The sequence below is a fragment of the Monodelphis domestica genome, chromosome 1 (assembly GCF_027887165.1).
Source record: "Monodelphis domestica isolate mMonDom1 chromosome 1, mMonDom1.pri, whole genome shotgun sequence".
NCBI lineage: Eukaryota > Metazoa > Chordata > Mammalia > Didelphimorphia > Didelphidae > Monodelphis > Monodelphis domestica.
In genome coordinates this window covers 708,557,009-708,581,688 of record NC_077227.1, presented here as the reverse complement: position 1 = coordinate 708,581,688, position 24,680 = coordinate 708,557,009, and the positions used below count along the sequence as shown (strand labels likewise).

Below are 24,680 nucleotides of genomic sequence, written 5' to 3'. Positions count from 1 at the left end.
ATGGATAAGGGAATAAACATCTATATGGACTATCACCATTTCAAAAAGAGGTTTAACTAATGCAAAGCATTATTTGATAGGGAAAGAAGAATCTAACAAACCATTCCAACCTGTAGATACTTGCTTTTCTTCCTAAGAACAGGGCAGCCAAGGATTGCTTTGAAAAATTAAAGCTATTTGTAAATTCTTATAAAGGACTGTGATTCATTTGTTAACCACATCACTTCATAAAACATGAGAACTTGTGGAGACACTGTGTCAGGTATTGGAGAGACAAAGACAAAACTGAAATTGCTTCTTTCCCTAAGAAGCATACACTTTCTCAGAGGAAACACTATATATGTAGCTAAGGACAAAATATATATAAAATAAATAAAAGGTAATTTTGAGATGGAAAAGTAAGTATCTAGGGAGATGAAGAAAGTCATGTTGAAAGTGGCTGTTGAAGGGTAGCTAGGGGGGCTTGGATAGAGTACTGGACTTGGAATCAGGAAGACGCTTCTTTATGAGTTCAAATCTAGCCTTGGACATTTCCTAGCTGTGTGACCCAGGGCAAGTCACAACCCCAGTTTGCCCACTAAAAAAAAAAAAGTGTTTTTTTTAGAGGAAGGGATGAAGAGAGTCCTTTCCAGGTAAGGGGAGCAAAGGAGACAGGAGTGCCATGAGGTCAGTCTGATTGGGGAGTTGAGACTGGATGAGAAAGGCTATAGAAAGGCAGGTTGGGGGACAGGTGATGATCCGTTCTGGACGTCAGACGAGTGTATATTTAGTTCTACAGGAACTGGAGTTTGTTAAGTAGGGGAATGACACGGTCAGATGGGCACATTAGGAAAAACATTGTTCATGGAATGGTGGCTGGATTGGAGAGAGGAGACAAGAAGCCTAGGAAAGAGGAGAGGAGGGCCAGAGTCAGGGTTGTGGACCACAGGAATAGAGGAAAGGCCAGAAGAGGACCAAATGAATGCAGAGAAGCCAGACACAAGAGAAGCCTTGCAAAAAAGTAGTGACAAGATTTACTGATTAATGTGTGGCGTTAAGTGACTGGAAGGTAGTGGTGATCTGGCAGAGTTTGGAAGAGGGAGGGAAAATGCATTGATTTGGACACATTGAGTTTGAGATGCCTAAAGGATATTGAATAAGAATATAAATCAAAGTATGCTGCAGACTCCAAAGAAGCACCCAAAGGCCAGTGGAGACCTGATCCTGGGCACAAGGGGGCCACAGCAAGCCCAGGATTGCACAGAAAAGAAAGACCATTTCTAGCAGATGGAATCCAGCTCTGCTTCATGGAAGCGACGGCGTCTAGAGGCTGGGCATTGGGGTGAAGTGACTTGTCCAGACAGCCAGGAAGGGTCTGTGGACATGCCCCTCCAGGCCTGGCTCTCTGCCCACTCAGCCACCACGGGCGCCCACGGGCATCGCTTCGACAGAAGGATTTGGAGGCCATCGTATCAGCCGAGGCACGAGGGTGGGAAAGCTTCAGGGAAGTTTGAGCAATGGCACAAAGTCAGTTTCCGGGGCTGCTTGCTATTGCTCTCCGAAGCTAATGGAGATTTTTCAGTCTAGAATAATACAATCCAAATCGATGTAATTCAGCGAGCATTTATTAAGCATTTACACGCCAGGCGCTGTTCTGGGTACAAAGAGGGACACAAAGCAGGCTCTGCCTGGAGGAGCGGCCCCTTGGCAGGGAACGTGACCCCACAGAATGAGTGGCTGGACGTTCATCTACTCCGGACATTCTGAACAGAGAATGGAGCCGACAGCATCCAGGGAACGGGCTGGTGCAGTAACGCAGAACCACGGAGGGTGGGAACGTCCCTGGACCCTCGCCGGTGACTCAATAGGGGAGATTTCCTGGGAAAACTACAATTCTGGGCAACATTGCAGACCCATCCCCCTCTGGGGGCCGAGGCCAGACACCAGGGCCAATGGCACAAGAGGACTCTGTCCCCAGAGGAGAGGAGCGGGCCGAGGAGGTTCTACCTCATCTCGGACACCAAGTTCTCCCTAACTATTAGCAGTAAAGCACAAGCACAGGTTTCTACGGCCAGAATTTGACACCTTTAATCACCGGAGATAACGAGGTTCCTCTCACTCCTTCAGCTCCGTCTTGTCTCGCACTGATAAAGGTTAAGGAAGACACGAAGTGTGATTCCCAGAGTAGACTGTCTCGGCGCCCCCCACTCTCCCAGTGACCCATTTACCTTTCTTTCTTCAGGCTTTCCTCTTGCTCCCAATCCCACACCAGAAACTTCAGAGAGACAGACATCTGCTGGGAAATGCAGCCCTCACCTTAGTGGCCTTGGGATGTGGCGGGCCATCCTGCCCGAGCTCGCCCTGCCAGGCCCGAGAATCCCAAGGAAAGGGGAACCCCGAATCTCCCCTCAGTGTCAGTGTTACAGAGCATGCGGGTTGTTGGGATGGGGGGGCTGGCCTCAAGGTGGACCAGGATGGGGTAGCACCTAAGAGAGGCGCCAAGCCAGGAGGGAGAGAGACAGAGAGAGACAGACAGAGGAAAAGTCCAACGAGAAACAGAACTTGGGGGTCCTGGGCAAAGGTGCTGGTGCTGCTCTCAGGAGTACCCCCTCTTCCCCCCTGATAAGCCTGAAGGGCCCCCCCAAGTAAGTTCCATCTGACTCATCATTTCAGGCTGTTTCCGTGGCTCAGTGAGCAGTCTGTGGCCTGCCACTTCCTTTTTCCCAGTCTGGCCTCTTCCCAGGGACCCCAAGCCCTGACTCCCAGCTGCCTTTCCTCAATTGGGGTCCTTTCCTCCTCCACCGTTTCAGTTATTGTCCTCAGTTTTCTCTCCCCTCCAGGTAGGAGAGTAGGGAGGGAGCCACTGAGGCCTGGCCGGGACAAGGCCTGGGGACCCAGGACGGAGGGGCTGGGGAAGGAGGAAGCAGCGGGCCCTGGAGCTGGAGAGGCTAGCCTCCATAGGTCTCCAGCCTGGCTCCTCCCCTGGGGCCCAGGTAGTGTCTAACTGGCTGAGGCCCATCCCTCCCCCGACACCCCCCCTAATTCTAGGGAGGAGCCTTGCTCCTTATCCAGGGCCTCTTCCAGGAGACTTTCCTTCTGCAAACTTCACTGCAACCTTCTGCATTTGGCTCAGCCAGGGCAGTCCACAACCGGGTGGGTAGAGGGGCCAGTCCCGCTGCCAGGAGGCCAGGAGGCCAGGGGGTTGGGCCGGGGAGGCCCAGAGGGAGCGGCCATGGGGATCCCTGCCAGGCCTTAGCTGGGCTGCCGTTCCATGCTTGTGCCAGCAAATGAGCCCCACCCCCACCCCCCAAACTCTGCCTGCCCTCTCACTGGGGGGAGGGGGGGAGAGATGTTTACCTTCCCATCTGTTAGGCCTCTCCTGGCCCTTTCCCAGGGTTAGCACCAGGTTAGGGAGCTGACCTCTGGCCTCCCTGGGCTGGCCCTGCCTCTGCCCTCTGGTCCTCCTCCCAGTGAACTCTGGGAGCCCCAGGTCCTCCCCTGCTTCCACTCGGGAGCTTGGTCCCATGAGTGCGCAGCGGCTGCACCTGGTCCAGCAGCATCTCTGCCCCGGAGAGGTAAGTGGGCCGGGAAGGGCCGAGCGCCAGAAGGCCAGAGGCCGGGCAGGCCTCCCCTGGGCCAGGGCCCTCTTTAGGAGCCCATCAGTGAAAAGCTCCCCCCGGCCCATAAAGCCGAGCGGCAGGGGCTTGCCACTCTCCAAGAAGGCCCGATGGCCCTGAGAAGTGGCCATAGGAGAGGGAGGCCGGCCAGGCTTCAATTTCTAATCAGGGAGGTCCGTCCCATGTATACGGTGCTCTGGGGAGGCAGGGCCCAGCATGACCCCCATTTTACAGATGAGGAAACGGAGGCTCCGAGGTTGGTGACTTGCCTCGGGTCAGCGTTGGGTCCTGGTTCTGAGCCTAGGACTACGCAGCCCAGCTGGCTGGGAGCTTGGGAGGACATCCACGGCACAAGCAAACCCGCTGGGCCCAAGCCCTGAGAAGCCTCCGCTGTCTATTTTCTCATCGCTGGGTCTGTGCGCCCTAAAGAAAACAGGACAAGTCGGGGCATTTGTTTTCTCTCTAAAGAGTTGCCCAATCACCGGCGCTCAGCAAACATCCCCCTGACGGGGCTGGGTGTGGGCCAGGTGTCCGGACTGTGCCCTACAGCCTTTTCTCACCCCGCAGAAAGGAGGCATGGAGGCAGTGAGCAGCCCACTGACCACACACGTGCTGGACACGGCCTCCGGTCTGCCGGCCCGGGGCCTCTGCCTTCGCCTCTTCAGGCTGGGAGACTGTAAGCAGCAATGGACAGAGCTGAGGAAAAGGTAAGGGGGGCGAGTGGCCCAGGGGCCCAGGCCCCAGCTGCCCTGCACTCTGTGAGGAAAACGAGGAAGGCTCCAAGGGGAACGTGGATCCCCCTTTCTCCTCCCTGGCTTTCTCCTAGGCTCCCCCCAGGGGTGCAGGCTGGGTCTGTAAAGGCCTTAATGGAGGCTCTAGGCCTACGTTCTCTCCCTTTCTCCCCTCCCAGGCAAGGGTCAGGCCTGGGAGGGAAGGGACCATCGGTGGCCACCATGGGGGCCCCATTGTCGGTTTTGTTCCAGGCCTGGGCCCCAGAGAGGCAAGCTCCTGGCTCAGGGTTCATGCCCAGGGCCTGACCCATGGCATCCCACTGGCCTCTCTCCATCAGGACCATCTCATTAGGGTTGAACTGGGCTCCCGAGCTCTGGTGCACGGCCAGGGGGCCCTTTCCCTTCTTCATCCTCTGAAGCGGCTGGTCTCCCCCTTCTAGTGACCAGGGGAATGGCCGGAAGAAGCGGGAGCTCTGGTAGCCCCTGGAGGGATGGGACTTGCATGGGCAGGGAGGTGGCGGACCATGCTCCTTGGGGCAGGGTCTCGGGTTCTGACCCTCTGGTTTAGGCTGAGGTTTGCCATGATGGCAAAGAGAACAGCTCTGTTTGAGTTTCAAATGATTTGCCCTTTTTTTAATGTTTTGGGTTGGTTCCTGCTCCACCATGAAGGGCTGGGCAGCTCCAGGGAGCGCCAGGCTTGGAGGCAGGAGGACCTGGGTTCAGATCTGCCCTTAGACGCTTTCTGGCTGTAAGAACCTGGGCAGGTTACTTCATCATTTGTCTAGCCTCTACTAACACAGAAAATAAGGTTTTAAAAAGAAAAAAGGATAGGTCTATCACAGTTTCTGGTGATCCCTACTTCAGGGCCAGAGAAGTTTGGTCTAACTAACATATAGCATCCCCTCCGGCACCTGCCAGGCTAGGGGAGATGGAGGAGGGAGATCCCCAAAGTCCCCCCTGAAGGCCTGGAGGCTGGCCTCCACTGCCTCCCAGTCTAGGCTGGAGGGGATGGAGCTCCTGCTTTCTAATCCTCAGCCTTCTCCCTTCTCCAGTTACACCAATGCCGATGGCCGCTGCCCCGGACTTCTGACTCCTGATCAAATGAAGGCTGGAACCTACAAGCTGTTCTTTGACACAGAAGGCTACTGGAACAAGATGGGACAAACCAGCTTCTACCCCTATGTGGAGGTAAAAGTTCACAAGGGGAAGGCAGCATCAGGCCGAGGCAGCGGGGGCAGGGAGGGCCTCCAGACTCAGCTCTGCAATCATGTCATAGCTGGCCTTTACATGGATGATCTCAGTTTATCCTCACAGCCACCCCCTGAAGGAGGTGCTATTATTATCATGCCCATTTAACAGATGAGGAAACTGAGACAAACAGAGGTTAAGTGGCTTGCCCAGGGCTGAGCAGTTAGTAAATGTTGGGCAGGATTTGAACTCCAGTCCTCTTGTCTCTTGTCCAGTTCTCCCTCCACGGTGCCCACTTGCTATAGCTGGCCCATGATATGATCTACCCTGAATGTATCTGTTCTCCTAGACCTGGGACCCTCCAGGCTTGCTGGAGCTGAGGGACATGCCTTGGTGTACCTAATAGGCTGTAAGCCTTCCTTTCAAGTGAGAAAGCAAAACAAAATGTGCGTCATGGGCAGAAGAACCCTGCCTGTTGGAGCATCACTGCTGAGGCGCCAGGACCCAGTTAGGCTGGCAGTCATCCCGCCCCCACAAGGCAGGCCCTGCCTCTGCTGACTCATTTTCCCCTTGAAGGCGATGGTGGCCCCTCTCCTCCAGACAACCTAGCCTTGCCTTGGGGGTCTGGGCTCACCTACCTGCATCCCGCCCGCCCACTGCTTCTCTCTCTCAGGTCGTTTTCAGCATCACAAACGAGGCCCAAAAGTTCCACGTGCCCTTGCTGCTGAGTCCGTTCTCCTACACCACCTACAGAGGGAGCTAGACAGCCAAGAACCAGAGACACAAGTGAGCAGCCATCCCAGCGGCTCCCTTTCCCCCTCGGTCATTTCCTGGGATGCTGCTGAGATCAATAAATTGTGTGCTGGCCTCAGCGGGCGGCTTGCTCCTTCACTGCCTCCCAGGGGCTGGGGGGTGGGGGGGACCTTGAAAGGCATGGACAATTGGCTCTGCCCCCAGGAGTCGGGTCGGAGGTTTGGGGAGGCCACAGGGCAGCGGGCTGGGGAAAAGTGTGTGAGGAGGCTGGGGGTAGGGGGATCAGAGAAGGGCAGACGGTGATTCTCGGACAGGGACCGGCCACCAAGAAAACACAGTATAGCTTCTCCCCTATGCCTGGGCCCGATTTAATGTTTCCTTGAAACAGAGGACAAGGTGAAGAGGCAAATTGTTAAAATGTCATCTGCTCAGGATAGTTTATAAAAATAACCGTCCTTAAGTCTATGAAAGGGGGTGCACGTAGAGCAAACACCTCTGGAGGCTTGGCTCAGCTTCAGCTCCTCAGCCATGGGCAGCATCTGGCCTACTCGATGGCTGTGGCTGGGGAGGGAAGGGCAGGTGGAGGTCCATCCAGGTTACGTAGGCGTAGACACCAGTCCGGCTGGGCCATGCCCCAGGGCCTGTCCTACCACTGATGTCTCCAGAGGCTTGAACCCCACGTTATCCAGAGGGATTCCAAAGGCAATGAGCTTGGCTTCATATGTTCGCAACAAGTCATTGTGCGCCTGCAGGAAAAGAAAGGAAAGGGAAGGTTGGCCCTGGGGATACACCATGCTCCTGCTTGTATGACAGCTTTTCCTCTTAATTTTTTAAAAACATTTTCTCTGTTCCCAGTGGCTCTCCCAACCCTACTATGAGAAACCCTCCCTTGTAACAAGTAAGTCCCAGGGAAAATCAAGACCCTGGCCCAGTCAGAAAAAAACGGCCTCCCTCTGTCCCAGGCCAGAGGCAGGGTTCATCATTAGTCCTCTGGAGTTACTACTGCCAAGTCTGCGTGGATCACTTGGGAAGTCTTTCATGGTTTTCTTTTCTATGAATTGGGGTCAGCACATAAATCGTTCTCCTAACTTCAATGCATCAGTTCACATAGTCTTTCCAAGTTTCTCTGAATTCTCCATATTCATCATTGCTCACTGAATCAATATTCCTTCTCTTATTTTTCACTTAATAAAGATGTATCTTTTCATTATCTCCACCCCACCCCCATTTAAGGGAAGACCAAAAAACACCCAAACCCTTGTTTCAAAGATAGGCAAAGAGGTGTGAATGAGGGACATGAAAGAACCAAGTGTTTATGAAGTTGAGCCAGAGCTCTGGGGGAAGGAAGCAACTAGAGAGCTGAGCCAGGAAAAGAAGGGGGGATATGGGAGGGATCTGCTAGAGAATGAGCCAGCAGGTATACTCCTAACTCTGGTGGGCCCAAAGGCTGAAATGGGGCACATTGTCTATTGAGTCCTGGCCCTTCAAGGGTCTGAGATCCCGTCAGTGGGGACAAGTCCCTTCACCAATGCAGACTAGAAGCCTCCTAACTAGTACTAAACAAGCCTCTGATTTATCCAGGCTGGTCCTTGAACATCAGACATCCTGTCCTTCACTGGGTCTTTAAACAAAGACTTTCTTACTCTGAGCTTCATGAAGTCCATCCACAAAGAACCCAGAGTTGCCTGATCCATGATGAGGCACTGGAATGGGATCCAGTGCGCATCTGAACACACCAAGTCCTTTAGACTAGGTGTTGCACAAAGGCAGAGTGACAAGAGGCCTGCTGGGGGTTATACAGAGCCAGAATGGAGACACTGCCTCTGCCAGTGTTCATCCCAAAAGAATTATATGCTTAACCTTAACCAAGTTACTATTCTGGTACAGCTGCTGTCCCCCAGCACAGCTGCCAGTAGACTGCCTCATAGTCAGGATGTCTATACCTTTAGTGTTTTCAGGACTGTGATCTTAACTCTGACTGCCCCTAGTTGGCCTTTAGTCTTTGGTTTTTCTTTTGAAAACGTGCTCTTTAAATCCTTATTACTCATTATTCTTTAATATCATCCTTTAAGATAGGATAGGGGAGGAAATAGCCCCAAATTTGGATAAGAGGTAAGAGACAGAGAGTAAGTTGCAGGGCTGAGGTAGCAAGGAAGAGAATAAAAAGCGACAAGAATGAAAGGATAAAGTATAGTCTTAAAGGATGATATTAAAGAATAATGAGTAATAAGGATTTAAAGAGCATGTGATTTACAGAGCACGTTTTCAAAAGATAAACCAAAGACTAAAGGTCAACTAGGGGCAGTCAGAGTTAAGACCACAGTCCTGAAAACACTAAAGGTATAGACATCCTGACTATGGCAGGCGAAGAAGAAAAACTGATAGAGCAGCAGAAGAAAATCCAGAGATTTAAGGCAGATGCAAAGATGCTAAATAATAAATAACATCCCAACCCAGTGCCTGAGATGAGACAGAGTGAAATCTCCTAAGGGAGCTGATAAGCCATAAGCATGTGTTTGTAGGATGATCCAGGTTCATTTGTCAAATTATTACCAAAAACCATCTCTGTGCATTGACAGTGCTAGATGCTTGGAGGTGAAGATTAACCAATAAATATCACCCAATACATCCAAAAACAAAGAAAAAGTCCATTCCTCTAGAAGCCAGCTCCCTATGGGTGAGATCTAGTAAAACTGGTTCCCACTCTCCCTACCCCTGCCCCCATAAGCTCAACTCCTCTCCAGGAGAGCAGGTGAATGTTGTGTAACTAAGAGGAAACCCCTCTGTTTTAGCAAGTGTGTCCCACACCTCTTAGGAAGGAAAGGTGGTCACAGGTTATGGAGGTGAAAGGGACCATAGGGGCTCCCTGGTCTAGACAAGGAGATTGTGGCCCAATGGGTCATAGGACTTTGGCTGATGTCACACAGGCCAAGAATCTGAATCTAGACCTGCTGATTCCAAATCCAAGTCAGAGAACATCAATAAAACATGGTTTGGGAAAGGATGTAAAGGCGGGAAACATTCTCCATGCCACTATGTTGAAAGATGGAACCCTCAGGGTTCTCCATAGGCACAAATGGCTCTCACGTTACCACATCAAACCTAGCACTGATTTTGGATAAAACTACGAAGAAAGTTTGGGAAATGTGGTGGTGCCAAAGAGAGGGATCTAATGCCTTTTCACACTGTCAGCAACCACTTCCCATACCCTCATTTTCACCCAAACCTCCCTTAGCCAGTCTCAATCTTACCTTGCAAACCCGGGCAAGCTCGTACTGCAGCTCCTTGATAGCATTATTTTTAGATTCCAGAACATCCTGAAGAGGGAAAGCAAATAGGTTGGCTATGAGACTTGAGTTAAGTTGAGAGCCAATGAGCCCCAAATAAACTGTGGTTGGTCCCAGAACTTCTAGACAGGCACTAAAGAGAGGACCCCAAACATGGGCAGGCAGTGAAGGCTTTGAACATCAGCCTCACAGCTTCTGCGACTGAGTTTAGCTGGTGTAAGAGTGAAGGTGGGGAGGGAGGGTCTTTCTTCCCCCAGAGAGAATGGAACTTGCTTCACACTCTTATTCCCCTCTGGAAGAGGGATGTGAATGTGCCCTACATATCAGCACTGGCTGGTCTAATGCTATTTCTGACAGCTTTCTTTAGCTAATTAGCCCTTCAGGGCTCTTCATTCTGAGAGAGAGTGAGAGAAGAGCCCTGGCAATGAGAAGAGTGGAGGGTGACCTTGGACAAATCATTTTGACTTCCATTCATCTCAAAATGCCTCTTCTGTCAAACAAAAATAAGATGACAACATGTTTCCTGAAGGGAGAGGACACATCAGTTAATCCCTTGAGAAGCCTCCTCCCCCTTGGGGGTAGGATTCCAGGTTTTCCAAGCAGAGTTTCCAGAGGAGGTTCTCTGCCCCGGCATACAGGACACTTTCTACAATAAGTTGTCTCTATCAGTGAACTTGTCATTGAGTCGCATCAGTCATGTCTGACTTCATATCCCCATTAGGGCTTTCTTGGCAGATACTGGAATAGTTTGCCATTTCCTTCTCCAGCTCATTTTACAGACTGGGAAACTGAGGCAAATAGGGTTAAATGACTTGCCCAGGGTCACACAGTTAGTAAAGAGTCTGAAGCCAGATTTGAAGTCAGGTATACCTGAGGCCTGGCGCTCTATCCACTAAGCCACCTCACTGCCCCATTACTAACTGATTAGGACTAGAAGACATGAATCCACTTAAGACAAGTTTTGTGTTGGCTCCAAAGGAAACAGCTTTGATCTGCACAGGACTCTCCAGGTACGCATCACATTCAGCTTCATTCTGCTTTCTAACTATGGAAAGGGGCCAGAATAGGCCATGCCCTCCAGAGAGGAAAGTCCTCCAATTCTCTTGCACATCATTTCATGGCAGCCAACCCAATGCAAAACTTGCATAGGCTTATACCCAAAGGCAAAGCTTGTGCAGTGGCAGAGAGGCCATCAAGCATGTCCCAGAGAATGACCGATATCCTGTGTCTGCCTCTGCCATCATCCCTTGCCCTTCAGAGGTTTGAGGGCAAGGTCAGAGAGAGCTTACTACACGAGTAGAGGAAGATGGCAGACACGTAAAGTTAACCAAACATATTCCAGATAACTTTACAACAAAGAGTAATCCTAAAATCTAATGATTATGAAGACAGAAAAAGCACCTCCTCTGAGAAAGAGTGAAGGCTTCCTCCCTATTCCTGGGCAGCAATGCAAGCTGAGAATGTGTCAAATGGCAAGGCCTGCAGGGGAAGGCATTATGCTTCTGGTTCTGGATCTGCTTTTGTGATAAGCAACTCAAAAGCTCAAGAGCAAACACCGACTGCCTCTGAATGCCAGAACAGAGAGCTTGAATGTAGCAGATGATGGTAACTTGTTTTGAAGGAGATGCCTGACTGATTCCTGACTCCCCAGGACCCTTCCCAAGGTGGTACAGGGTGGATCAACAGAAAATATGGAGCTGGACTTCTTCAGGTGACAAAAACATCCAAGTCTCTCAACACAATCATCCTCTATAGTGGCTCCAAAGGTCCCTTACCCTGTTTCACCTGCCCTTTCTGTGAAATCATGGCATTACAGAATTAGAGCTCAAAGGAACCTTAGAAATCCTCTTGGTGAACTTCCACACCTTTGCTATAGGGGGAAACAGCCCCAGAGCACACCTAACTTGTCCACCTAGTCTAGTGGGAGTCAATTCAGGGTCTCCTGACTCTTGTAGTCAGCACGCTTTTCACTGCCCTTAAATGAGGGGATAGAGGGGGTGTTTCTCCCACTTGGAAGTATTGGGTTCCTGATTCCTATCTGAGTCATAAAGGAAATGTCATCTGCCATCCCATCCCATTATGCTGCTAGTTGGATCAATATGGTCCAATGGGCCATCTCTTCCAGAAAGAACATTTGCCCCACCTACCCACCCCCAAGCCCTGTCAAAAGTGACAGCGCTGGTCTAAACAGAGAGCCAACTGACAGCTCTTTTCTCCAGGCATTATGTATCTGCCCAAGGACCTGGAGGGAGTACCTGCTGGAGCCAAGATGAAAGCAGACCATCAAAGAGACTTTGAAGATCTCGCCCTCTCAAACCCATCATCATTTAACTGTCAAAGATCTTAGATGCAGCTGGATAACAAGTTCCCATTTACATCATCAGGAAAACAAGCCATAAAGGAAACATCCTGCGTTTGGAGGGAACTCTCAAAAACAGGGCAACAACAGATACCTCAATTGCCCAGGCTTATGAAAAAGCACAGTGAGAGAAGAAGCCCTCTGTCCAAACACTTCCAAAGTGCCCATACCTCCAGTTTTCGGGAGACCACCGACAGGGCTTCGGGGTCAAGGTTGGAGGCTGAGAGGATTTCATTCAGCTGCACCTCCTTCCTCTCCATCACATTTGCCATGGTTGCCAGCTTGCGCTCCAGGATCAGATTCTTGAAGCCAGTTTTCTGCTGTACTTCTAGGATGGCTTTATTGAACTTGGCATACAGATCATCTCGTTCTACTTGTACCTGGTTCAGGAAAAGGGAATGTGGGGAGAAACAAAATCATATCTTAGGGAAAGCTTTCACTGACAAGTAGCATCAAGGCTTACAGAACACCTGCAATTCACTGGAGAGAAAATGACCCATGTTTTTGTCATTTCTCCAAAGGCAATGGGAGATGGCTTAAGCAGAAGCAGACACTCGGGGTATCTAACTGTAATCAAGCTAACCAGATTGGACATTTCATTCCAAAGTTTCACAATTGCACCCAGATTACCCCACAGTGATGGTCAGAGCAACTGCCCTTCAAGTGGAATGTGCAAGGGTATTTCTTTATTTATTTATTTTAAACCTTTACCTTCTGTCTTGGAATCAATAATGTGTATTGGTTCCAAGGCAGAAGAGTGGTAAGGGCTAGGCAACGGGGGCCAAGTGACTTGCCCAGAGTCACACAGCTGGGCAGTGTCTGGGGCCAGATTTGAACCTAGGATTTCTAGGCCTGGCTCTCAATACATTGAGCTACCCAACTTCCCTCAAATGTTTTTTTAATGCACTAGCTCAACACAAAGTTCTTCTCTTTCAGAAAAACATTGTTCAAAGATCTGGACTTGGTTAAAACTAGACAGACCATCCTCTGAAAGAGGAGAGGCAGAATGGAATTGGGGACTAAGCTCTAATTCCTGGGTTTCCTCCTCTTTCTCCATCATCATCTGGTCATGTGGTCTTGGCCAACCCCACTGCCCCATGCCTTAATTCCCCAACAAAACCAGGCCTATGAAATCTCCCACAAGCTATCTGTTGTGTGCTTTGGACTTTTCAGAATCCTAGTAAAGAATCTATATGTTTACAAATGGTTAAAGTTTCACAAACTTCAAACCTAGTGCATACATAATTACTTGATCAGTGGGCTAACAGTTTCCTAAAATTGTCAGGTTCTTTGGCTTGCTGGGCAGCTAGGTGGCCACAATGGATAGCGTGTTGTATCTGAAATTAGGAAGATCTGAGATTCAAATCTGACCTCGAACATTTACTGGCTATGTGACTCTGGGCAAATCACTTGGTTCCTACTTGCCTCAGTTCCTCATTTGTTAAATGAGGACACACTGGAGAAGGAGAAGCAAACCACTCTAGTATCTTTGCCAAGAAAACCTCATGGACAAAGTCACACAGGGTCAGACACAACTGAATGACTCAATGATGACAATGTTTTGCCAATTAGAACTTTTTTTGAAATTTGCTGCCATATTTGAAGTCATATGTCTTTAGTTCTATCAGGAGAAAGGTTTTTTCCTCTGATAGTTGATGCTAAAAACTTTTAAAATCACAGAACAAGATAAAGATATAAAAATTTATAGCCAAATGACAAAGTTTCTCATTCCTAATTCACTTGCTTCTCCGTTAATACACACTTTTTTTGTTAAGGAGGGAAGGAAGGCTCCTGGCCTCATGATTACTACAAGGTCCCAGGATCTTAACATTAAGAGCTATCATGAAGCTCTTTCACTCTCAGCTCTATTCTTCCTTTTGTATAACTCAGTAAGTCAATAAACATGCATTTATGAAATGCCCAGTAGGTGATAGACATGATATGCCAAGTACTGGAAATGTAAAGAAAGGCAACATGGATCCTTGCCCTCAAGGAGCTTACATTCTAAAGGAGGAGAGAACATGAAAATAACTAGGTACACACAAGATATAGGCAAAGTAGATGGAAGGTGATCTCAGAAAATAAAATACTAGGGGTTGGGGGGTAGGGGCCCAAATATCCTGGGACATCCCATCATTTAAGATCATCAGTTAATTAAGATATCATGTCTAGGGGGCAGCTAGGAGGCTCAGTGGATGGTAAACTGGGCCTGGAGACAGGAGGTCCTGGGTTCAAATCAGACCTCAGACACTTTTCCTCCTAGCTGTTGTCGCTCTGGGCTAGTTAACCCCAGCTGCCTAGCCCTTACATTCTTCTGCCTTGGAACCAATACTTAGTATTGATTCTAAGACATAAAGTGAGAGTAAAAATGAAAGAAATCACATCTTACTGATTCTTTGGAGATCTATCTATATCTATCTGTCTCTCTGTCTGTTCCTGGGGATCCTATATCAATCTCTAAATAGTAATATTCAAATGTTATAAATTTAGGTAATTTAAAAGGAAAATAAATTTCCATAGAACACCTTACACAAAGCACCAGCCATATGTAACAGGAATATTTTTGCAGCAAAAGTTTCACTGTAACAGGAAATCATCCACTTTTGCTAGTAGGTGACGATAATTCAAGCACTATTTTGAAATGCAACCCAGCTCAAGAAATTCAGAAAGGTTCAGACCAGGACAGCCTTCACCTGCCATATATTACTGTTAAATCAAGTATACTGCTATAGTTGTCTGTAAAGTCTGTTGGTTCCCAAGTGTTCAGCTCTTGTCTCTAGATACATAATTCTCAGACCTGTCCATCCAGCCCATGGCTCTCTCCCAAGCTCCAGGCCTGTATAACAAACACCTCAAACTGGATGACCCAGAGGCATCTCAAATCCAAGCTTGTTCCCTTCCCAGCAACTTTCCAATGACTAATCTGGGCTCTATCATTCTCTCATTTATCCAGGCTCACCAGCAACATTAGTGTTATCCTCCGTTCCTCACTCGGACTCCTTGCCCCAAATCTCCAATCTGCTGTCTAGTCTTGTCACTGACACCTTCATGGCACCCACAGCCTTCTCTCCACTCCCACGACCACTAGCCTGGCACACTTTCTCATTACCTCACACTTGGATCATTGCAGCTGCAGCTTCCCTGCCTCAAGTCTCTTTCGACTTCTACTCCCTCCACTCAGCTGCTGAGGGGACTTTCCTGAAGCCAGGTCCCAACATGTTGTGTTCACTAACATCCACTGGCTCTCCATTAATTACAGGATCAAAACCAAATGCTCTTTCTTGTGTGGCCCCTTCTGACCTTTTCATTCTGCTTACACTTTGCTCCCCTCTCCCTTCTTTACAATCCAGCCACACTGGGCCTCCTCCATTGTCTTTTCTTTTTTTTTTTAAACCCTTATTTTCTGGTCTTAGGAAGAATACTAATGTATTGGTTCCAAGGCAGAAAAAACAGTAAGAGGTGGGGGGGGGGGGGGAGGTTAAGTGACTTGCCCAGACTCACATAGCTAGGAAATGTCTGAAGCCAGATTTGAACCTGGGATTCTTCATCTCAATCCACATCTCTCCTGTCTTTTCACTGGTTGAATAAACCTCTCACTTCTCTTATTATCTGCTTCTTGGCTTCCCTAGCCTCCTTCATGATTCAGCTCAAATCCCACCTTCTGTAAAAGGCTGGTCTTCTGTCCCATTGCTAGTGTCTTCTCTCTTTCTATTTATACTGCATGTATGTAATTATTGTGTGGTGTCTCCCCCATTAGAATGTGAGCTTCTGGAGGGCAGGTAGGCACTATGTTTTCTGTCCTTCTTTTTGTATTCCAAGCACTTAACACAAAGGGAAGCACATAAATGCTTGTTGACTGACTCTTAAGCCCAAGAGGAAATTCAGAGATACAAAGGCAGTCAAGTCATAGATTAGCCAGGGCCTAAAAATCTTGGTTGAAGAGTAGCACCTAGTCAGGCCCCCCTTTCCTTGTCCCTCAGCAGTGAATTTCTGAAGGTGCGCATTAGGTTTCAGTCTCATGGTCTCACTGGTCAAATGGTCCATATTTTCCCTAACTGGGGATTGACTTTCTTTTGCCTCAGACCCCTTTCCTCTGATAAGCACATCACAAACTATTAGTCTCAAGATGCAGAATCTACAAGAAAGAGGTGATACTATTCCTAGTTTACAAATGGAGAGACTTCAAAGCATAGAGAACAATTAAAAGACAAGAATCCAGAAGAAGGTGAAAGTCTTGATTCCTATCACAATGTTCCATCTGCCAAGTGACTCTAGTTGATATCCAGGAAGATTTGAACTTCACTCTCAGATGGTCACAGGGAGGGAGAAGGAGAGTGTCTGTCTGCCCCTGCCCCTGAGGATGCTGGTTGCACCCTTCACCAGTCCTCATCCCCTGCGACCCCACAGCAGTTTTCTCACCTTGATGAACCGCTGCTCTAACACTTCGTGCTCCCACTGCAGGTCTTTCAAATCCTTCTCAGTGACTTTCAAACGGGCTTTTGTACTCTGAAGAGAAAACGAGAGGGAAAGGGGCAGAAACACGGTTGGGCCTAATCGGCATCGGTTCAGTGCTGACTCTCGGGAGTTGTCAAGGCTAAAAATAACCTCCAGAAAGGAGCAGCTCAAACACATGAGCAGCTGAAGCCTGAGCAAGGCAGCATCTGCTGGTAAAAGAGCAGGCATCATTCTGACCAAGCTCAGCATCTTTGCAAAAGCAGGAGTATGGGGGTTTCTCCCCCTCTCAATCTAGCTTTATTTCCCTGAGATAATCCACCAAACCTCCTTACTGGCCCTCCTACAGAGCCTCCAGGAAAAGGAGAGGATGATAAAGAAGGGAACCAGGTGAGCTTTGCGCTAGATTTCTCCTTAACATCCAACACAATAAAGGTCGCCAGGCTTCCCTTTTCCTCTTCACCCAAAAGCTCTAAGTACAAGCAGGGGTTAGGGTTAGGCCTCAGAGAGAGCACAATTCATGACTGCTTCTTCGCCTGTAAGCCCAGCTATAAGCACTGGGGGCTACACAAACAACAATGAGAATCCCTCCTGGAAAAACAGTGAGCTCAGAAGGGGACTCACAGTCAGGGCCTGTTTATCCTTTTCATAGTTGACCAATTTCCTATGTAGTTCTATCAGTTCTTCTCGGGCCTTCTGCAGAGGATCCGCCAGCCTCTTGTTCTGCATCATGACTTCTGCCATCTCCTTTTCTAAATGGTCCTCCTTCTTTTTCATGTCCTCCATTTGCTCCTGCAGAGAAAAGAATGAGCATGTGAGGCAGATACAGGAAGGAAATGGAAAGCAAAGATACTTCTGTTTGCTGGTGAAAATTTTCCAACTAGATCCTGCAAACTTTTTGGGAATTAACTGGTCAGATTATGGAAGGAAATAGGCTTAATCAGTGTCTCAAAGGGAAATCAACACAAATGTGCTCAGGAAAGAAAGAAGAGTGATAAAAGCCCAGTTGAAAGACAATATGGCCTAGTGGTGTTGTACTGAAGACCTGGGTTCAAAATATGCCCTCTACCTGGGCCTCAGGAAATTGCCTAGACTTCTCCTCTAAGCAACAGTAGGTAGAGAGAAGCATATGACCCTGCAGAACCAAAGCACTTTATAGTAGCCTCTTGTGTGAATCTCACAGCAACACTTCCCCTGAAGCAGCAAGTCATCCACTTATCATTATTTCTGTTCACAGCTGGAGAGTCTGAGGCTCAGAGGCTGGACCACTTGGCCACAACCACATAGCTAGCAGGAGAGTCTGAGGCTCAGAGGCTGGACCACTTGGCTACAACCACATAGCTAGCAGGCAAGAAGAATCAGGTCAGCTGATTCCTGGTCCCTGGCTCTTGCCATTCCAACCCACACTTAACAAGGAGGACATGACCACCATGCCACAAAAGGCTGCAAGTGCCCTGGGCCAATGATCACTGGGTTTCATGGGCAATTTCAAATCGGGAGCAAACAAGGGTCCCTGGGAGTAGCTAGGGAGATATCATAGGATTGGAAAAGATGCTGGGGGTAGGTCACCTTGAGAGAGTTGATGAGAGCCAGATTGTTCAGGGTTATGTCATTGTAATAGTTCTTGATGTCGCTGAAGGCCTTCTCGTGGTTCTTCATCAATGTGTTGATTTGGCCATTCTTCCTCTCCTCAACCTCATGGATCTCTGTCTTTCTCCGAAGATCCAGCTCATCTCGAAGCATTTTCATCTTCTTATCATATTTGGCCTCAATCTCTGAAGGAAACAATGCACAGAGCAGTTTAGCAGGGGCAGACAAGGAGCTATGAAGGCCCTCAGTACCAGTGGACCTGGATCAGGAGCAATGTAGCAGGTTTGGGACCAACTAGGTTCTTATGGACTCCAGAAAACTGGGCCTGTTGCAAGATGCTCCTGCAGAGACTGGCTTAATGAACTGTCATGCTACAGACTGACTAGAAAAACTTTACTGTTAGACATGCTCAGAGAACTGCCCTGGGAGCCTCTACACAGAGCTGAGCAAAGGGCCAGAAGCTCTAAGGATTCTGCCTGAATGGTTCTAGAGAAGGAGCACATGTGGACACAATGTCCCATTGACTTCTCACCTAAGTCTCCATATTAGCCCACCCTGCTGTTGAAGGCAGGCAAAGTAGCCCTGGAAATGCCCCCTTCTCTTTTTTTCCTCAGAACAATAGAGGTAGTGGTAGCATTACACCAGGCCTAAAGACTACTTTTTTGTCAGGAGGATACGCACTTTTCTGGGAAGGAAGTTAGATTTGCTAAACAGTTTTGACATAGCAGAGGAAAGAGATTCACAAGATTATATAACTAACCTCGTACTTGTCTCTCAAAGTCATTTCTCATACGAGTGATTTCCTCATCATGTTTCTGTTAAAAAAAAAAAGTACAGCATTACAGGAGCTCTGCAAAAATAACAGATGGACAATTTGGGGGAGTCATACTCGGCTCAACCAAGTATCTTTGCTGCCTGGAAAATCCCTTTGCTTTGGTGAATTAGTTTCTCCTCTGTGTAGAGAATACAATATGTTGGATAAAATGATTCCAGTGATTATCATGTTCCATAGCTTTACTGTCCTAGGAAAAAGATATGCCTGGATTTATGATGACATTATCAGGGCAAGGTCGATTCCCCCGGCACAGCATCTTATTCAGCTCCCTGCACAGAAGCATATTCACTATGCTCTGTCCCTATGAGAGGTTTGTTTTTCCCAAAAGCAGACCATTCTCTGCCTCTGATTTCTTACATTTATTTACAAAGTAGCATTTTTAGCTAAAGCAGATTTCAGTTTATTTAGCAAAGAAGTTAATAACCTATTTCAAAATCCATTTTAGACCTGCATGCATATAATGCTGTTGAGAGGAAGAATCATGAGCTTTGGTGATAAAATTATATACTATGGAAGGTAACCTGATTTGATTCCTCCTCTCTATCTGGAATAACTTGTATATAGATAGAATCTTGCAGTCTATAACTTGTTTTCCTCATGACAACTCTGTGAGATAAATCATGCAAGTCTTATTGTCTCTGCTTTCAAATAAAGAAACTGAGGCTTTTCTTAACTTTGAGAAGGAGTTTGGCGACCTGCTCGTTCTCACACAACTAATAAGTGTCTATGGCAGAACTGGAACACAAGTCTGATTTAAAATCCACCACTCCGTACACTATGCTGCATTGCTACTGCCTTTTTAAAATTAAAAACATTTTAAACCCTTACCTTCTGTCTTAGTATCAGTTCCAAGGCAGATGGGTGGCAAGGGTCTGGTAACCTCGGAGGTTAAGTGACTTGCCTAGGCTCATACCCCTAGTAAGTATCTGAGGTCAGATTGGGTTTTGTCTGTTTAAACCCTTTTCTTCCATCTTAGAATCAATGCTGAGTATTGGTTCTGAGACAGAAGAATGGTAAGGGCTGGGCACTGGGGGTTAAGTGACTTGTTCAGGGTCAACCAGCTCAGAAATGTGTGAGGCCAGATTTGAACCCACAATGACCATCTCCAGGCCTGATGCTCCAAGAGCCACTGAGCCACTTAGCTTGCCCTCTGCACTACTTCATTGGCATCACTAATATGAACAACATCATTAATGCTAGTGCAGTAGGGGGCTGGTCAATCTGATGAGCCCTCGGCAGCTGCCAAGGCCCTGGGAAATGCCCCCTCCCTTGCCTCTAGCGGGCACCAGAGTCACACACATTAACATTCTCTGGTTTTCGAACCGCTAGAAGCCCCCCCCCGCGTCAGGCCCACAATTGCACTTTTCATTTGACAAGGAAGGAAGGTCTGGCTGGGGCGCTTCCCCTTCCTCCTCCCCAGCCACAACCTCTCCAGAAAATGGCCTATCGGCAATAACTCGCAAACAAGGGCCGAGGCGCCGCGCTATTCCCCACCCTGGCCGCTTGTTTTTCCGCTGAAAGTAACTCAAAAGCTTCAGGAGGAAAACCTGGGTCTCGAAGAAGCCAGCCCCCCGCGGCCCCGCCCCGCCCCGCCCCGCGGCCCCACCTACCAGGCGCAGGTTTTTCATCACCACCTCGTTGGCCAGCTCCTGCTCCTTGAGCTCCACCTTGAGGTTGCGCATGTTCTTGCGCATCTCGTTCTCCTGGGTCCGGTGCTCCTTCTGCGCCAGCTTCAAGGACACCGTCCCTTCGGCTTTCATCTCGGTCAGGTTGTTCTGGTGCTCGTAGAGCAAGTGCTTCACTTTCTGTTTGTAAACCTAAAGCAAGGCCAGAACTCAGGGCCTGGGGCGGAGGTCGTCGGGCACCCCACAAACCCGAGTTGGGGGCCCGGCCTGCAGATGGGACACGTCCGGGGTTCACGCGTGCCCCGGGGCAAGGCCCTTCCTCCCGTGGCCCGTACCCAAGGTAAGGGGAGGCCAGCCTCAGCAGCCCATCTGACCCGGAGGATTCTCCCAGATCCTCTGGGGTGCCCCCCCCCTCCTCCGCCGCTGCCTCTCACTTTAATCTCCACTTGATGTCTCTCCTCGGCCTCCTCCATCTCTCGGTCCTTGTTGCGGAGCTCTGCTTTCTTCTCCTCCAGCTGCCTCCGAGTGATGTCCCAGAAGGTGTGGATCTTGTCTCGCTCCAGCTGAAAGTAGTTGCGTTCCTCCCTTTCCCTGTCCAGCTCCTCCCTGATCCTCATGATGTGTTCCTCCACCTGTAGAAAGAACAGGGTGGGCAGGTAAGGGTCGACGAAGCGGCAGAGATCTCCCGAATCTGCCTCGAGACCCAGCTGCACATACATGTGGTCTTCCTGACACACTTTCGGCCCACTCTTACCTGCTCCTTGTTCATATCCTCCGGTGGGATGCCATCGACAATTGCTGAAGGTTTAGCTTTTCCCTTCTTTCCTCCTCCCTTCTTTTTAGGTGCCTTAAATAAATGGAAAATCACTCATCAACATAGCTGGGCACATTGGTTGGACAGCTTCCATCTTGGCATGATTTTGTTACCTAACAGGACCTTTAGGTGAGACTGAGCACACAGATATAGAGAGGCTTTCTGATATGCCATGGAGAGGGGGGCCATCTTGACTCACACGTCTGCCCATGCCAGTCTGCCCATGCCATTCTTCCCGTCAGAAATGTTCACTCCAGGGGGCAGCTGGGTCACTCAGTGGATTGGGAATCAGGCTTAGAGACGGGAGGTCCAGGGTTCAAATCTGGCCTCAGACACTTCCCAGCTATGTGACCCTGGGCAAGTCACTTGACCCCCATTGCCTAGCTCTTACCACCCTTCTGGCTTGGAGCCAATACACAGGATTGGAAGGTAAGGTTAAAAAAAAAAAGAAATGTCCACTTCAAGGATATTCCACTTCAAATGCTACTTGCCACAATATCAGCCAACCTTCTTTTGCCCATGAGTTAATCACATGCATATGGTCACTTAATGAAGCATTTGCTGAGCCCCTATTACATGCCAGGCACTGTGCTAGGCATTTGGGACAAAAAGATAATAAAGGAAATAGTCTCTGCCCTAAGAGAAGCTCCCAATCTGTTCTCCTGGGGAAGGCAACATGTATACAATCTATGTCTATATGGAATAAGGGCATATAAAGTAGATCCCCCCAAAAAGAACCGAGCAGCTTTGGAAGAGGGTCAAATAAGGGTGGATGCAGGATCAAAGGGCTTGGGACATTTGGGCTCAGCTTTGAAGGTTCCTAAGGTTTCTCAGAGGAGATTATGAAGAGAGAGGGTTTTCCAGACAAGGAAGAGTGCGGACGTGAGAGATGGCCTGCCCTGTAGGAGGAAGGGTAAGGAAGAAAGCCAGGAATAAGGTAATAAGGCTGGAAAGGTATGCTGGGGCCAAGCTGTGTAGGGCTTTAAAATGCCAAACAGCAGTTTCCATTTGGTCCTAACATTTTTTTCAGCGGGGAAGTAACACAGTTAGACTTGGCCTTAGGAATATCATTTTGGCAACTGGGTGTGGAGGCTGTTTGTGTGGGGAGAGACTTTAGCATGGGGCAAGAAGTGATAAGGGCTGTGTGAGGTGAGAGAAGAGGATAGGTGTAAGAGAGGGCAGCTACATGGAAGTGTCAGGAGTGAGATAGGAATGACTGAGGTTGTGAACCAGGCTAAGAAGAATAGTAGTGTCTGCCACAGAAACGTGGAGGATCAGAAGTGGGGGAGTTTGAGGGAAAGACAAATTAGTTCTGTTTTGGACATATTGAGCTTGAGATAGCTATAGAACATATGGTGTGAAAAATAGCTCTGCAGAGAGCTGAGGACGAGATTTTGGAGTCATCTACATTGAAATTATAATTAAACTAAAAGGAGCTGACTAGATCACTGAAAGTATGAAGAGTAAAGGAGAGGAGGGGAGGAAAAGAGAGAGAGGAGGAGAGGAGAGAAGGGTCTTGGGATAGAACCATAGTTAAGGGATGTGGCATAGACCAAGATCCAGCAAAAGATACTAAGGAGCAGCCAGATCGGTAAAAAAGGAAACCAAAAAAAGCATCCACTGAATCCCCAAAAAGGAGAGAATACCAAGGAGATGGGGATGAGGTTTGACTGAGACAGAGCTGAGAGGGTAAAATAGCAGGAAGTAATGCCATGAAGAACTGCCCCCACCAACTCCTCCAAACCCATCTAGAAAATGAACTTGCCTGAATTCTGATGGAGAAATCCAAGAAACAGTTACAGTAAGTCATTTTTCCAGCTCTAGGCAGCATGACCTTTGTGCACCACACAGATCACTCCGGTGCCCAGGGAGAGGCTGTGAACCTGGGCAAGAACTAGTCCCTGCCCTAGACAAGGCACTCATTGAGCCATACAGCAGCAGACACCACAAATGACAGGTGTGAACTGACATCACTGTTGCCCACACTCTGTGTCCAAGTCACAGATATAGGGGGGAGTGACAGAGAACCTGCCCTCCTCTCCTTGCCCTCAGAGGGCACTTGCCCTAAAGAGTGTAATGAAAGAGGAGCAAACCCAAAAGCAGGCCGCTTCTCTTGGCTCAGAGCCGAGGGGCAGAAGCACCCAGTCTGAAGTCTACAGAGGAAGAACCAGAAAGGCAGTTCTGGGCCAAATTGGGGCGGCCCCTCCTGCACACAGCTCTAAATGGCTGACTTTAGCTGAGTCTAGCTATAGTGATTTGCAAATCTTGCACCAGGGGGCAGAAAGTGGATTTTGCCCTGGATTAGACCACTTTGAGAGCACTGAAACCTTGCAAGTCCTAAACGAGAGCTATTCCTGGGATCCTGGAACAGCACAAGATTCAATTCCCCAAAAGAGTAGCCCTAGGACCAGCCCAGACATTCCCTTAAAGTACACAGAATGCAGTCCTAACATCAAATCTGAAGTCGGGAAGTACAGCTGGAAGAACAAGTGAATAATAAAAAAAATCCTATGATAAATTGTTTACATTCTAATGTCCTAAGTTGATGTATGTGTCCCTTCTGATCTCTTATCATTATCCTGGGCCATAGAGGGAATCCAATTAGACATAAGGCCTGTGAATGATTCTGTTATACCTTAATGATCTTAAAAGAATGGAAAAGGGAGAAAGGAATACACTAGGTAGGGATGGAAAAAGAAAGGGAAAATTATCCCCAGTAATCATGTTATGAAAGTAGACATCTAGATAAACAAGGAGGAAGGGTTGGGAGAGAGTGGCTGACACCTGAACCTCATTCTCATCTGAACAGATTAAAAAAGGGAAGAATACATACACAGAGAAATGGGATCAAAAGTTCTTTTCACCCAAAAGGGAAATAGAAGGGAAAATTAAAGGGAGGGCAGAATAGGGGAGGGATTTATCCTAAGCAAAACAAACCCTAAAGTTATGTGGATATGTGTGTGAATATGTGTGTCTCTTTGTGAGGGAGCAACGTGGGAATCTGAGGGGATGCCTTTAAATTTGGGAATGGCTGAACAAGTCATGGTATATAAATGTGATAGAATACTATTTTTCTGTTTTAAAAAATGATGTGGGGCATGTGGGTGGTTCAGTAGATTGAGAGCTAAGCCCAGAGACAGGAGGTCCTAGGTTCAAATCTGACCTCAGACATTTCCCAGCTGTGTGACCCTGGGCAAGTCACTTAACCCCCATTGCCCAGTCCTTACCACTCTTCTGTCTTAGAAACAATACAAATTGTTGAATCCAAGGCTGAAGGTGAGGGTTTTGAAAAAACGATGGATAGTTTCAGAGAAACCTGTTAAGACTTGTATGAACTGATGCAGAAGGAAGTAAATAGAAGCAAAAGAACAATTTAGACAAAGACAACACTCTAGTAAAGATAATTAACCTGGAAAGCATTTGGAATTCTTCATTCAAAACAGTGACCAG

At 48.3% G+C, this 24,680-nt stretch overlaps 2 protein-coding genes across 7 annotated transcripts in view; one reads left to right on the top strand and one right to left on the bottom strand.

Moving 5' to 3' along the window:
• Positions 1-1,582: 1,582 nt before the first annotated feature.
• Positions 1,583-24,680, bottom strand: part of GAS8 (growth arrest specific 8) — a 34,329-nt gene continuing 11,231 nt past the window's right edge. For 2 of the 5 annotated variants that reach the window (XR_008915061.1, XR_008915066.1), the window contains 12 exons: positions 21,171-21,263; positions 20,851-21,048; positions 20,402-20,608; positions 18,717-18,771; positions 17,936-18,141; positions 16,991-17,158; positions 16,334-16,420; positions 12,085-12,294; positions 9,520-9,585; positions 6,762-7,014; positions 6,154-6,274; positions 3,866-4,019 (listed from right to left, as the gene is read on the bottom strand). Coding sequence is in view for 2 of the 5 variants with exons in the window: in XM_056811203.1 (XP_056667181.1) it covers positions 6,865-7,014; positions 9,520-9,585; positions 12,085-12,294; positions 16,334-16,420; positions 16,991-17,158; positions 17,936-18,141; positions 18,717-18,771; positions 20,402-20,608; positions 20,851-21,048; positions 21,171-21,263 (1,440 nt within the window). In the remaining 3 variants the exon portion in view is untranslated. Of the gene's footprint in view, positions 2,124-2,207; positions 2,273-3,865; positions 4,020-6,153; positions 6,275-6,608; positions 7,015-9,519; positions 9,586-12,084; positions 12,295-16,333; positions 16,421-16,990; positions 17,159-17,935; positions 18,142-18,716; positions 18,772-20,401; positions 20,609-20,850; positions 21,049-21,170; positions 21,264-24,680 lie in introns of those variants that run through there. The other 3 variants (XM_056811203.1, XM_056811210.1, XR_008915067.1) reach the window with 2 other exon arrangements.
• On the top strand, positions 3,021-6,386 carry LOC100027752 (5-hydroxyisourate hydrolase-like). 2 transcript variants are annotated; one of them, XM_007477343.3, is made up of 4 exons: positions 3,021-3,132; positions 4,164-4,303; positions 5,380-5,515; positions 6,189-6,386. In XM_007477343.3, exons 2-4 carry the CDS (start codon positions 4,173-4,175, stop codon positions 6,276-6,278), a joined length of 357 nt encoding a protein of 118 aa, XP_007477405.1. In that variant the 5' UTR covers positions 3,021-3,132; positions 4,164-4,172; the 3' UTR covers positions 6,279-6,386. The 2 variants fall into 2 exon arrangements, with proteins under 2 accessions (XP_007477405.1, XP_001377958.3); XM_001377921.5 differs by having other exon boundaries at positions 3,077-3,554.

Excerpts from the sequence above, each read along its gene's own strand:
- LOC100027752 (XM_001377921.5), top strand. The coding sequence starts at position 3,504 with ATGAGTGCGCAGCGGCTGCACCTGGTCCAGCAGCATCTCTGCCCCGGA. Across the intron at positions 4,304-5,379 it reads TGGACAGAGCTGAGGAAAAG|TTACACCAATGCCGATGGCC; the intron begins GTAAGGGGGGCG and ends TCCCTTCTCCAG. Across the intron at positions 5,516-6,188 it reads GCTTCTACCCCTATGTGGAG|GTCGTTTTCAGCATCACAAA; the intron begins GTAAAAGTTCAC and ends TCTCTCTCTCAG.